General features: G+C 38.1%; 1 protein-coding gene across 5 annotated transcripts in view; it reads left to right on the top strand.

Moving 5' to 3' along the window:
* LOC124592612 (protein CLEC16A homolog) overlaps window positions 1-14619 on the top strand; it is a 248311-nt gene that overhangs the window by 91452 nt on the left and 142240 nt on the right. For all 5 annotated transcript variants that reach the window (XR_006977591.1, XM_047131854.1, XM_047131853.1 and 2 more), the window contains exon 11: window positions 9632-9754. Coding sequence is in view for 4 of the 5 variants with exons in the window: in XM_047131854.1 (XP_046987810.1) it covers window positions 9632-9754 (123 nt within the window). In the remaining variant the exon portion in view is untranslated. The remainder of the gene's footprint in view (window positions 1-9631; window positions 9755-14619) is intronic.

Below are 14619 nucleotides of genomic sequence, written 5' to 3'. Positions count from 1 at the left end.
TTAAAACATTCATTGATTATTCATCAGCTACAACAATTGTGATGATAACTTGGAGAGGCAAGCATCCCCTGGATGGAAGCAGTAGACGGCCTTCTAAGAGATACACTCATCAGCAAGCAGTTCGGTGGCACACAGCATTGTACAGCTAGTGGGCTAATGATGCCATTGATCGGCAAGAGTGCTGTCCACAGCAGCAGGCAGCCCTGCAGTGCAGACCAGGACAAGCCTGGCAGCACATGAGAGAGCACACAGAGGCACGCTGAGTCATACCGTGGACCTAATGTGTATGAGATGACTCACAGAAGCAGCAGACCCAGGGAACAGGGAGTTCGCCCACACAAGTGAAGGTAGCTCAACAGCTACACTACCCTGAGCTCAAACGATAGGCCATCAGGTGGCCAGTGAGTTGGAGGCTGCTAAGTCCACAGGGCAGGATGAGCAGCAGGGTTGCAGATAGCTCAGGGCATCTACTGGTGATGAAAGTCATGAGAAAGTAAAGAAAATGGTTATACAGTCATGAAAATGAAAAAGTAATGACATTGAGTGGGAGGTCATTGCGTATTTATTTATTTACTTATTTATTTATTTATTGTGATTCTAGAAGGTAGTGCAGGTTAGTGTTACCTCCAATAATCTTGTATCCTGCAGTCCATTTAATAAAAAATAACATATATAAAGGTTCACCACCAGTCATAGCTATGTATAGGTGAGTTGTATGTGCATTTGTGCAAGTCTTGTTAGCACGAACAGAAGCAGATGGAGAAATTTTGAGGTGTGGCATTGTTAACGCAGGTCTATATGACGTATACACACCTAGTAGAATTGTCGTGTGAACTGTAGCTCCGCCTAAGACACTGCTGCCATCTAATGTGTTGCTAGAGGAGTGTCATTTAGAGCAGCTGTTTCTTTAATTCTGTTCACTCCCTTTTCTATATAAATCTCTTTAAGCTGCATCTTTTCTGGAAAGGCAACTTTGAAAAGATTAAGCATCATTTAGAAGACAAATTCCTTTGTCCAGAACTTGAGTTTCTTATATCATTATCAAATTAATGATATAAATATAGTAGAGGGAAACATTCCATGTGGGAAAAATACATATAAAAACAAAGATGCTGTAACTTACCAAATGAAAGCGTTGGTATGTTGATAGAAACAATAAAAACACACACAAACATACACACAAATTTCACGCTTTTGCAACCCAAGGTTGCTTCATCAGGAAAGAGGGCTGGAGAGGGAAAGACGAAAGGATGTGGGTTTTAAGGGAGAGGTTAAGGAGTCATTCCAATCCCGGGAGCAGAAAGACTTGCCGAGGGGGAATAAAGGACAGGTATACACTCGCGCGCGCGCACACACACACACACACACACACATATATCCATCTGCACATATACAGACACAGGCTGACATATGTAAATGCAAAGAGGTTGGGCAGAGATGTCAGTCGAGGCGGAAGTACAGAGGCAAAGATGTTGTTAAATGACAGGTGAGGTACGAGCTGCGGCAACTTGAAATTAGCGGAGGTTGAGGCCTGGTGGGTAACGGGAAGAGAGAATGTACTGAAGGGCAAGTTCCCATCTCTGGAGTTCTGATAGGTTGGTGTCGGTGGGAAGTATCCAGATAACCCGGACGGTGTAACACTGTGGCAAGATGTGCTGGCCTTTCACCAAGGCATGGTTGGCCAGAGGGTGATCCTTATTACCAACAAACACTGTCTGCCTGTGTCCGTTCATGCGAATGGACAGTTTGTTGCTGGTCATTCCCACATAGAAGGCTTCACAGTGTAGGCATGTCAGTTTGTAAATCACATGGGTGCTTTCACACGTACCTTCCGGGTTACAGGACTGGAGTAGGTGGTGGTGGGAGGGTGCATGGGACAGGTTTTACACTGGGGGGGGGTTACAAGGGTAGGAGCCAGAGGGTAGAGAAGGTGGTTTGGGAATTTCATAGGGATGAACCAAGAGGTTACGAAGGTTAGGTGGACAGCGGAAAGACACTCTTGGTGGACTGGGGAGGATTTCATGAAGGATGGATCTCATTTCAGGGCAACATTTGAGGAAGGTCATAACCCTGCTGGAGAGCCACATTCAGAGTCTGATCCAGTCCCAGAAAGTATCCTGTCACAAGTGGGGCACTTTTGGGGTTCTTCTGTAGGAGATTCTGGGTTTGAGGGTATGAGGAAGTGGCTCTAGCTGTTTGCTTCTGTACCAGGTCAGGAGGGTAGTTGCGGGATGCGAAAACTGTGTGTTTGTGTGGGCTGCGCGCGCGCGCGCGCGAGAGTGTATACCTGCCCTTTTTTCTCCCTAAGGTAAGTCTTTCCGCTCCTCGGATTGGAATGACTCCTTACCCTCTCCCTTAAAACCCACATCCTTTCGTCTTTCCCTCTCCTTCCCTCTTTCCTGATGAAACAACCTTGGGTTGAAAAAGCTTGAAATTTGTGTGTGTGTTTGTGTGTTTTTTATTGTTTCTATCAACATATCATCTCTTTCATTTGGTAAGTTACAGCATCTTTGTTTTTATATGTGTTATATCATTATCAGTTGGACTTGAGTTCTTATCTAAATGTCAGTCAGATGACTCTCTCTTCCTCTTTTTATACAAAGGTTTGTTCTGTTTAATGTGTAGAATTGCTTCTCAGTTCATAAATACAATTGTTATGGAAAAATTACTTGCTGTTTTTGTTTCCAAAGCATCTAATGTAAAACAAGCCATGTAGATATTGGAACTGGTGCCACTGCTGCAAGAACTATGCGGAAAACAATATTCTTATTTTCAAAAATGAGTGCACAGGTATTTTGCAAAGTTTGTATCTAAAACTTGCTAAGAAGAGTCCTTTAAAATTAAAGATTTCAAAGGTGTTCATCACCTGAAATTATGCAGAGCTCCATTTTGAAAAATTCTTGAATGATGATTGCATTGGAAGAATTTCTGTCAAAAATCATATGACTCCATCAACAGCTTATGTGATGAAGAGAGAGTATTTTAAACAACATGAAAAACAACTGAAACGGTTCAATCCTAAGGAGGACGGACTAGTTCACTAGTTGATGAATTTACTATGCAGTGTGAAGCATAACTTTATCAAGTTCATACAGAAGCTGCTATGTATGTTTCATGGAAATATTGAGTTACAAGAGGCTTGTTGAAAACTTAGAAGATACAGTTGTTGCAGAGAGAACTGTTTACAATGCAATACAATACAATTGTTATGTGGTTTACTTAATAGAGAGGAAGAACTGAATGTGGACATTACAAAATGAATGTTACTGGGTGTGAAGAGTGTTTCATCAAAAAGAGTACAAGGCTTAAAAAAGTAGTAGTTTGATGAAAATGAAGTGGCCAATCTCGTAAAGGAGAGCAGTTCAAGAAATAAGAGGCCAAAGATAAAAAAGGATTATTATACAAAGAAGCTTGAACATTGAATCTTTTACTGTGAAATTTGACATAATTTTTGTATAGTCATACCCCATCATAGATGATAGTTGAATGTTTTTATGATTTGATGAATTGTTTACTACAAGTCACATATTGTGACATTATTTGTGTTAACATGCAGTTTAGGTTACATTCATCTTTCATGTCACCTGGATTTCAGATTCATTAAGAAAATGTTTTTTTTGCATTGTATCAGGCACATGTTTGAGAGCTCACAAATTGAACCAAAGAAGTAATGAAAAAGTCATGAATTTGATCTTCAGAAAATTAGTAGACACTCTGAGAAGCAGCAGCAGAGTCTGGAGGTGGAGACTTGTTGGTCCATATAGACTTGCAGTCCATCATATGTGCCCCCTCGGAGCTGTTGGCTGGCAGACTGCACTAGTTGTGACTAGAGATGAGGAGTATTTATATGGGCTTGTTTGCTAAAGCATTTGTTTCTATTATGTAAGTCATAATGGAACTGTGGCTCAGACGTGTAACATTCAGGCCGTACATGCTGCAACGGCTCTGCCTTTCTGGTGTATCAGTGCTGTTATGCCTGTGTTTCACCTGCTTGGCAGTAGCATTTGGTAACTGTCTTGGTGCCTTGGGGACAGTACTTGTCATATTAACAGGAAGCCCCTGGTGTAACTTTGCCTGGCCAGCCAAACTAAGCTGCTTCCACAGGCTGTTGCATCAACAGTGGAAGGTGTCTCAATTTTACTCAGTCAAACCAGGTAAATTATTTGTGACACAAGGTAATTATTAAGTGCTGAGTCCTGAATGTGGAGAGAATGATGAAGCTCTATGAAGGCAGCAATTTCCTAAATAGCACCTTATGTTTTACAGTAATGTTGTGTGGCATGTTGGCACATGTAGCAGTATACCATAACATTTCTGTTTGAAATCACTGTGAAATTGCAATAGTTGTGAAACCCCAATGTCCTTGAGTAGTGGCCAGTGTGAACATTATGAATCCTGTGAGCCTAGTACATAGTGTATCTCCAAGAAGAGAAGTGTTGCCATGCTTTTTTGCCAATTGTTGATTTTTTCGTAACCGCTATAGACCAGAATTTATATCAGTTTTCTCCCTTTAATCCTGCTCTTGCCACGAAACTGAGAAATCTTTTCATATTCATAAATTTCATTCACTCTTAACAGCACATACATCCGCATACTCTCAGTAGAGGAACTTGATTTTTTTTGCCTAACTTCCATGGTTTTGTCTTTCCTTATATGTAGCAGTTCAGTAATTCACAAATACACTTTGTTGGAATTGTTCCTTCTCACTGAAGAGGTTTAATCTGTTTATTGCTTAATCATAATCCATTCAGCAAATTACTTTTACTCAGGATGAATAACTGACTCCATTTCCCCTTTGATTTGGATTTTGTGTATCTGTTAAGAGTAGTTCTCTACTGCAATAAACATTTTATTTCCCTGGGGCCATTTTATCAACCATTAAAACATGCTGAAATCTCCAACAGTGATGGGAAAATAAATTATTGGTTACCCCTTCATGTTTTCCATTAAGTGCTGTTAATCTGTCAAGTGGATAGTACCATACATTTCTTAAATTTTAAATGTACAGTGTTTTAGTTGCTTTTATGTATAAGATTTCATTCCTGTAATGTAAATAGTATAAACATAGGTGCTCTACCACAAAAGAAAATCATTTAATGTAGAAACTATGATTTCAGCATAGTAATCTAAAATAATTAAATATTTTATTGCTAGACTATATATTTGATATTATTTTAAGCACAATGCTTTTTTCTCTCCTTTCCATGCATCCATGGTATTGCATAGATGGTATGCAGTAATTGTAGATTTTCGTATTTTCATTATCTTGATCTTAAAATTTAGATTTTAATGAGAACATTAGACTAGTGCATACTTTACTTTGAATCTTGTTAAACATCTCATTCACTATAAAGACGGGTGGAAATAAGAATGACATTACACAACCACAAGTGGATGTAAAGTTGTGTTATGGTAATTCCACCACAGTGATGTGTTTTGTGCTTAGATTTTACTTTTTGGACATTTATAACCAGAGTTTGCAATGAGGACAGGGTCAGTTTAGAGATGTAATATTTACAGAAGTACAGCTCTCTGTTTGAGTTTCACAGTGATTTACAAGGCAAGATCTCACTGGGAATGCCTTCCTCTGTTGTAAGAATTGCCTAATCAACCTTGTCACTATAGGGTCAAAGATTTTAAGTGCAAATTGAACTGTAGTAAAGTTATAACTTTTTCATGTACACAAACTATTGGTAGAGACTTTAGTTAGGTAAAGACAGTGAACCTTTGGATTTGTTATTTCATGCTAAGCCAAATTGTCTTTTAATGAAGTGTCATGCTTTAGCAGCTTAAAAATTCTGTACTTGTATTATCAATTATTCTAATATTCAAACAAAGAAGGGAGGTGAAACTGAGCTGGCAAGATAAATCTTTCGTTCGTATTGATGGGTTGCCGTCAATAGTGTAATTAGCCTTCATCCCGTGTTATACTGTGAGGTGGGGGTGGGAGTTACATGGGATGTAGGTGCAGTCTAGTGAGCCAGAACTGTGCTCCAACTAGACTTTGATTTTGTTACAAAGGTGTTGGTTGTGTGCTAGCTCGTGCAGAACTTTCACACAGTTCTTCTCTTTAAGATATCTGAGCATAGACTCTACTCATAGACGTTTGTCATGTGTTAGCTCAATGCGGACTTTTTACTCATGAGAATAACACAGAGATGTTAGCATGGTGAATGACTCCCACAGACACTGTTTTGGGGCTGGGTGTTTTATGTAAATCTGCCATACGAATATATTGTGATTTTGGAACTACATTTTGGTTTGAAAAATAGCTAGGTCAGATTTTGCTAATGTGGATGAGCTGCATGTTATGTTAGTTATTTGGTTTGCAAAATTTATAGTAGTTTAGGAAAATGCAAAAGATCATGGAACCACTTCATACATTTGTGTTGGCTATAACCCATTTATGAGTACAAGTGCCATTTTTAGATCTATAATAATTGATGCAAATTTAGGCAAATGCTTCATTATTGGCTTAATTACTTAGTGAAAGTTGTCATGTGATTTGGAAGAAAATAGGTTAACAGAAGTATAGCAATAAACTCTAGAATCTAACAGGCTTAATGGTACAAATGGTGAAAGTAATTTTGGTTGTATTTGAACAGTGATTACAATTATCTTTTAAGTTTATTATTTTCATAGAAATTTAAAGATGTTATTCCAAGATCCCGCTGCCAGTCTTTCTAATTTGTAGTGTCAACATACCTGATTAGCCCAGTCAAAGTTCCCTACCTTGTTTTGATAATAACTTTTAATCAGCATGGTTTTCAGCAAAATTAATTACACTAATGAAATCAGTGTACTGAACAGAAAAGCCTGAATAATAAGTTCAAGTGAGGCAAAGTATAATTAAAGTTTTGATAAATTTGAATATGTATTACACAAGTGTTTCTTAAAAGTTAAAACTGAGTAAAAAATTAAATATTTGTAGGGGTGCAACAAGAACAAATGTCTGGATCCAGTTTGTTCTGTTTCATGCTTATCATTACCAGCTAATGAAGACTATTGCATGATGTAACAGGGATTGTGCTGAAGGTCGCGAATGGGAAATACATCCAGCCGAAAGGAACATGTATTAAAAGAATAACTAACACAGTAGACATGATGTTGTTCTCGGATGGGACTTCTTGCAGGCATCACAAACAGTCATGGACTGTGAAAGATCAGATCTCCAGATTGACAAAGCTGTTCGAGCGAACACGCGTAACAAAGACTGCTCTGGGCGATTCTTGAAGATGTTGTCAACAAGACAAGTATCAGTCATCAGTTGAGATGCATAGTTCCATTGTGAAGCTTTTGTCAGTTGCAAAAAGTATGTTCACAGGTAATGCAGTTGTTTGTTTATTGATGTCGCAAGTAGGGAATTACGATAAAATAGGGGACTTCAGAAAAAATTGGTATTAGATGTAGTAAATGGGACTCTAATAGGCCTGTCGTTATGTTAAGTCATCAGATATAAACTACTCAAAATGACAGTTACTTTGCAAGTAACCATTTGAAGTGAAATGAGCATGTCAAAGGGGGGGAGGGGGGGGGGGGGATATGGGGAAGTCAGGTAAATCTTGTATTGCCAGAAAAGTACAAAGAAGTATATTTAAGTTGATGTAATGACACCACCATCAAGATTAAGTATCATCAGATACATGTGAAGAATGTACTTGGTTTGAGAAAGTAAAACATTTCCTATTACAAGTTACACTAAATTTTAATGAAAATAAACGTGCATACAGGGCAGTTATGGCACCAGCTGCATGCGTTATTTTTATTCTGATGAATGAACAACATAATACTCCAATGTGAAAATTGCAACACTGTGAGTGTGTATATAACTGAAGTGAACTCTACATCACAGATAATGTTTAAAGAGACAGTTCTGACATGCAACAGATGAAGTTCTAGTTCGGTCGATAGACGCATTTAAAAGTGAGAAAATAATTCCTAACATTTGGAACTATTAGTTACATCCTCAAGGAGAATAAGACTGGTTGCTTGGGGAAGGTTAGAAAGAGATGCATGTCACTGGGGTGCAAGGAAGACACCTGTTGCAAGGATGATAAAGGGAAAAAAAAATTTTTTTTGTTGTTTGCTGTGTACCTGTCACACAAATTGTGCCCTTCTCATTGTGGGGTCTGATTGACATGCCCCTCCTTTCTAAATTTTACCACTATTCTACCGCCTTCCCTTAGGAAAAAACTAATAGTTCCAAAAGTTAGAAATAATTTTCTCACTTTTAAATGTGTTGCTCAGCAGTACTGGATCTTAGCCTTATGAAGATAGGTATGGCCAGCCTTTGTGTTTATTTGTAATGTTATAGTTTTCCCAAGTGAACTATCATTTTCCTGAGATTACACAAATTACAATATGCAAATGATTAGGAATGCAATTTGTATGCTATATCTGTCTCGGAGAATTCCAATTGGTGTGAAGTACACACGTGCTGCGATCACTGCCTCTAAATAACATTCAACAAAATGTGAAGTTTTGGATATGATCCTGTTTCGTCTCCCTTCACGTGGTTTGTCTACAAGTCAACATCGTATCAGCAGTGGTTGCTATAGGACTGTGATGAACGAGTTGCTAAGTCCACAGATGTTTGGTGAGAGAAGTTTATGTGAACATTCAGACCTCAATTTGGGGTAAATACTATGGCTTGCCACTTAGGGTGCTGGTGAGGGTGTTTGTGTACTCATTACTGTCCGAGGAGTTTGTGGTTTCTAGACAGTGTGAGGCTGATGCACTGGCAAACATGCCGCCAGTCCAGTGAACAACAAGTGGATTGATTCATCAATACAGAGAGGTTCATATCCTATCTGGTGCTCCAGCATCTAGCCAACACTGTGGACAAGGCTGTTAAATCCGTTATAGCCATGCGAACAAGGTGGTGTTTCCTACATTCTGTGATCACACTGTAGTCTAGCTATGGCTCCTCACCACACACAGTTGTCTTCTATCTACTGTTTCCACAATGCATCACTGCCATAGCAGTATGTACTGTGCAACCCATTTCCAAGATACCAATAATTGTGGGCTGTTTGACCTCAAGTCATAGGTTGATGAGTTGTTGTTGTAGCACTTATCTTTCTAGTCATGCAAAAAAAGGGGTTCTACATTTACATAGTCTGATACATGAACCCCTTTTTGCTGTGTAACACATTCTTTAAATTTTGCTTCATTCCTACCATTCTTTCTGGGTGTTGTAATTTCCACAAATGTGTTTGAATATATTGCACATAAAATCTACAATTTCATTCATCATATTTTTGTTGTAAAATTGCATCTTGTTATACATTTTCAGCAATGAATGCTAAAGCTGATTTTCAGCATTTTTGTGATGCTCAGCATTTTTGTCAGTTTTGTCTTTGCCTAGAATTTTACTTATCTGCTTAAGTATTAATTTCTCCAAGGACAGAATTCGTTCTTTATGAAGCATGGAAAAATATTTGTGCTACAACTTTATTGTGTGCATGTTGTTAGATATTTATCTAGAAAATTGTATGTCAATTCAGTATTACAAATTTGATAAAAATAATTTTTCGTGTAATTGCTGCGTAGAGTGAGATAAGTCTCTTCCAACTTTGTCTTGATTTTTTGTTCTCTTTTTCTCCACTGCAGTATACTGTCCTTTTTTCAGGTGTAAATGAAGAACTTATTGACACGGTTCTGCTTCCTTCAGAGAAGCCAGAGACTCGACACTGGTACAATGTTCTTCTAGTTGAGAAGCTCATTAAAATTATATCACAAGCTTGCCAGTCAAGTGAGTAACATTTTATTTTTTAGAGATTAATGTTAGATTTTAAATAAGAGACCAGACAGACAGTGCTGATCTAAATCATCTACTAGAAGAAAGGTCTTGAATTATTTGAATGGAAAAAAGAGAATGAGAACAATGTGGCTTGAATGTTAAACTGTTGATTAATAATGAATCTTTCACATTACAGTTGACAGATAATTATTCTTATCTCTGCTGATACAAAGATTGGTACTTTTGAGGGGGGGAAAAAGAAAATGGAAAAACCCTAATAGACAATGTAATTGGTAATGAGCTGCTCAAAACAAAAGTTGTCCGCAGCTCGTGGTCTCGCGGTCGCACCCTCGCTTCCCGAGCACAGGGTCCCAGGTTCGACTCCCGGCGGGGTCAGGGATTTTCCCCTGCCTCGAGCTGACTGGGTGTTTGTGTTGTCCTCATCATTTCATCATCATTCATGTAAAGTGGCGAGATTGGGCTGAGAAAAGGTTGGGAATTTGTACGGGCACTGATAACCGCGCAGTGGAGCGCCCCACAAACCGAACATCATCATCATCATCATCATCATCATCATCATCAAAACAAAAGTTCTATCTTCAGAAGAATCAGAAGACAAAAATAATGTGGAGGGAGATGATTGGCTGCAGATGGGTGATAGAGGAAAAGGAAACATTATTGTTACTGAAGAGCTGGGAGCTCTCAAACCTTGAGCTCTCACATCATCCATGCTGTCAGACAGTTGTGTGCTACTGCCTTTTGTATATTTTGTTTGATTTCTGTACTTCCCTCTCTTTAATCACTTTCCATTATGCTGGGCTGCTGTTTTGTACACTAACCATTTTTTTGTATTGTAAATATTATTTGTATGATTGTGTTGTACATGTCCAGTTTCTGTTTTTAGTCCTACAGCTATGTTTATTCGAGTTTTTACAGTGATTAGACCTACCCTTTTCTCTTCACTTTCTCTGAAGACTATACATCCGTGTATTTTCAAAAACTTCATTTGCATTGTTTTGTTTGTTACTTTCTATGTTCCAAGTGAATATTATTTGTATATTGCACTTTGGCCTTTATGAATTATAGTTCATTTAAACAACCATTTACAGAACTCTAGTTGTTTCCTGTATTTAGCAGCAAGGGAACCTCAAGAAGGAAGTTACACATTATTATGGCAGACCCAGCAACTTTTATTGAAAGCTGTGCTACACTTCAAAGTAACACTGGTATTTTTCAACAGAATCTCCAAGTCTCTGAACACTGTGGTCAAAACATTCTACCGGTCATTTGCCGCCCCAGGTTAGCCGAGCGGTCTATGGCGCTGCAGACATGGTCTGTGCGGCTGGTCCCGGCGAAGGTTCGAGTCCTCCCTCGGGTGCGGGTGTGTGTGTGTGTGTGTGTGTGTGTGTGTGTGTGTGTTTGTGTGTGTGTTTGTCCTTAGGATAATGTAGATTAAGTATTGTGTAAGCTTAGGGACTGATGACCTTAGCAGTTAAGTCCCACAAGATTTCACACACATTTGAACATTTTTTGAACCAGTCATTTAATTCGTAGCATCACACACGTCTGTGTGTCCTCAATCAGATTGCTGGTACCATTTCACTATGGCTGTATGAAATGTGAGATTTGATTCATATACCCCCAGAATAACATGGTGAATCTATGAGCAATTTATACATTTTGCTCACATGAATTGTACTATCCCACGTACCTGAACTTTGAATTGTGTTGCGCCTGTTATCCATACTGCAGCAGAACTTTCTCTGCAGGAAACTGGAAACATATGCTCTCTTCTGACAACGTGTCACTCTTGTTGCACAGTGGCCTTAGCATGGGACAACATGTGAAGCTTACTCTCTGAAGTCCCTACATGTATGTCATGATACTGGTTTAACAGTTCTTGTTGTTGGGAGAAAGAGAGAGAGAGAGAGAGAGAGAGAGAGAGAGAGAGAGAGAGAGAGACACACTTGCTTAACCCTACCTTCATATTCGAGAAGAGAGAATTTTTTGTAACAGGTCATCTGAGACTAATGGCTGTTCACTACAGGATTCATATAACAGTACATTTTACCTTAATATTATAGCTACAGTGCTTACTGTCACAGTGCCAGCACTGAAAAGTTATTAATATCAAAAATTAAAGCCTTTCTGCTCTTTAATAATAATTGGAGTTTTTCTGTCCCAGTCTGCATGGTTAGAACGCAGTTTATGATCACTCATACCGATGCTGAAGCAGAGACTAGTGGAGAAGCAGAGACTAGTGGAACGAACAGGCAGTTCTTGTGGTCGATGATTGTGGATCTCACAAAGTGACTGGCTAGGTGTAAGCAAAGTCCAGAGAGCAGCAAAAGATCTCATAAGTAGGTGCGAAACAGCCCAGGAAGCAACCTGAATTGAAAAATGTGAACATGGGCATGGGCAATCACTCTGCTATCAGTGGCTTGTGCCGAAGGCATCAGATAATAATGGCGAGGAACTTGGGCACTTCTGCAGGGTCGCAACATTTACTGGTGTTCTTGCATCAGTGGACAGGCCTATGGGAGTGTGCTGCAACTGCACTACAAAATTTGAGTATTTCTGACTTTGCTTCTAAATCTGCACTCAGGATTAGATTAGATTACATTTACTTTCATTCCAATTGATCCGTAGTGAGGAGGTCCTATAGGATGTAGAATATGTCAGAAAAACAATAATACATGACAAATATTTACAACTCAAATAAATAAGCTAATGTACCGTCCACAGGTCCCAAGTGTTATGATAGTCATTTTATTTATTTATTTTTTAATGAACACTATATGAAAGGATCATTTTGCAACACACATTTACTAAGATTGCATTAATGCACTGAATTTAAATTTTTTTAAAAAAAGTTTTTATTTATTTATAACGTAATAAAAATGAACACATTACTGCACTGAAATGGTGCAGAAGTTAGATTGTACTGTACACACACACACACACACACACACACACACACACACACACACACACACAAAGAAATCAGTTGGTTCTACTGAGAAATTCATGAGTGGAGTAGGAGTTGGCCACCAATAAATTCCTTTAGGCTTCTCTTAAACTGAGTTTCATTGGTTGTTAAGCTTTTTATGGTTGCTGATAAGTTATTGAAAGTGTGTGTTCCTGAATGATGCACACCTTTTTGTACATAAGTGACTTTAAATCCTTGTGAAGATTATTCTTATTTCTAGTATTGATTCCATGAACTGAGCTGTTTGTTTGCAAAGGTGATATATTTTAATGACAAATTTCATTAAGGAATAAATATATTGAGAAGCAGTAGTTAGTATCCCTAGTTCACTAAACAGGCCTCTGCAGGATGCTCTTGGGTTCACACCACATGTAACTCTTATTGCATGTTTTTGTGTCCAGTAAACTTTAGGTATGAATTACCCCAAAAGATAATCCCATATGACATTATGGAGTGAAAGTAAGCATAGTATGCCAGCTTTTTCATTTTTAAAGCCCCTATGCCTGACAGAATTCATGTTGCAAATAGAGATTTGTTTAGATGTTTCAGCATTTCTGTGGTGTGCTCCTCCCAGTTGAATTTGTCATCAAGCTGTAAGCTCATGAATTTAACACTGTCCACTTCTTCTATCTGCTTGTCATCATATGTTAGGCATATACTCATGGGACACCCCTTACAAGCTCTGAACTGCATGTATCGTGTTTTTTCAAAGTTAAGTGACAAAGAATTGGCTAGGAACCAGTGATTAATGTCCACAAATATTTTATTAGCCGATCTTTCTAAGACTGCACTTGATTTGCTATTTATTCCGATGTTTGTATCATTGGCAAATAAAACAAACTTGGTATCTGGTAATGTTACTGATGAAAGGTCATTGATATACACTGGAAAAAGTAAGGGCCCTAAGATGGAACCTTTTGGCACCCCACATGTAATTAGTTCCCAGTTGGATGATATCTGATAGCTTAATACATGTCTCTTTCCTAATAACACCCTTTGTTTCCTGCCAGAGATATAACATTTGAACCATTTTGCAACATTTCCTGTTACACCATAATATTCTAATTTACTTAAAAGGATATTGTGATTTACACAGTCAAATGCCTTTGACAAATCACAAAATATGCCAGTTGCCTGCAATTTCTTGTCTAATGAATTGAGTACATTTTCACTGTAAGTGTAGATAGCCTTCTCAATATCAGAACCCTTTAGGAATCTGAACTGCAACCTTGACAGTTTGTTATTTGTGATAAGATGGTTATAAAGCTGATTGTACATTACCTTTTCTAAAAATTTTGGATGGAAATTTGCACTATTTCTTTATCACACTTCTTAAACAATGGCTTAAATTCAGCATATTTCAACCATTCAGGAAATATTTCACTGATAAGCGACTGGTTACACAGATAGCTTAATATGTTACTTAACTCAAAATTACATTCTTTAATTAACTTTTTTGATATTTCATCACACCCACTAGATGTTTTTGATTTTAAAGATTTTATAATGGATGTTGCTTCTGCCGGGGTAGTGAGGGTCAAATTCATATTATGGAAGTTACTTGAAATGTCTGGTCTTAGGTATTCCATGGCAGCATCTACAGAACCTGACAACCCCATCAACCTGACAACCACATCTTTTCAGCAACAGTTATAAAATGTTTGTTAAAAAGTTCTGCAACACTATACACATATGTCACCAATGTATAATTAACTCTTAATGCTATTTGCCCCTCTTCATGTCTGGTTCTACTGGTCTCCTCCTTCACCATATCCCATATAGTCTTTATTTTGTTATCTTATATGACTACATTTCCTTGTAATATATTTGCTTTGATGTCCGTATTACAGTCTTTAATATTTTGCAGCATTTCTTGTAATGTGCTATT

This window comes from Schistocerca americana, chromosome 2 (genome assembly GCF_021461395.2).
Source record: "Schistocerca americana isolate TAMUIC-IGC-003095 chromosome 2, iqSchAmer2.1, whole genome shotgun sequence".
NCBI classification, from domain to species: Eukaryota; Metazoa; Arthropoda; class Insecta; order Orthoptera; family Acrididae; genus Schistocerca; species Schistocerca americana.
This window is presented reverse-complemented; position numbering and strand designations above follow the sequence as displayed.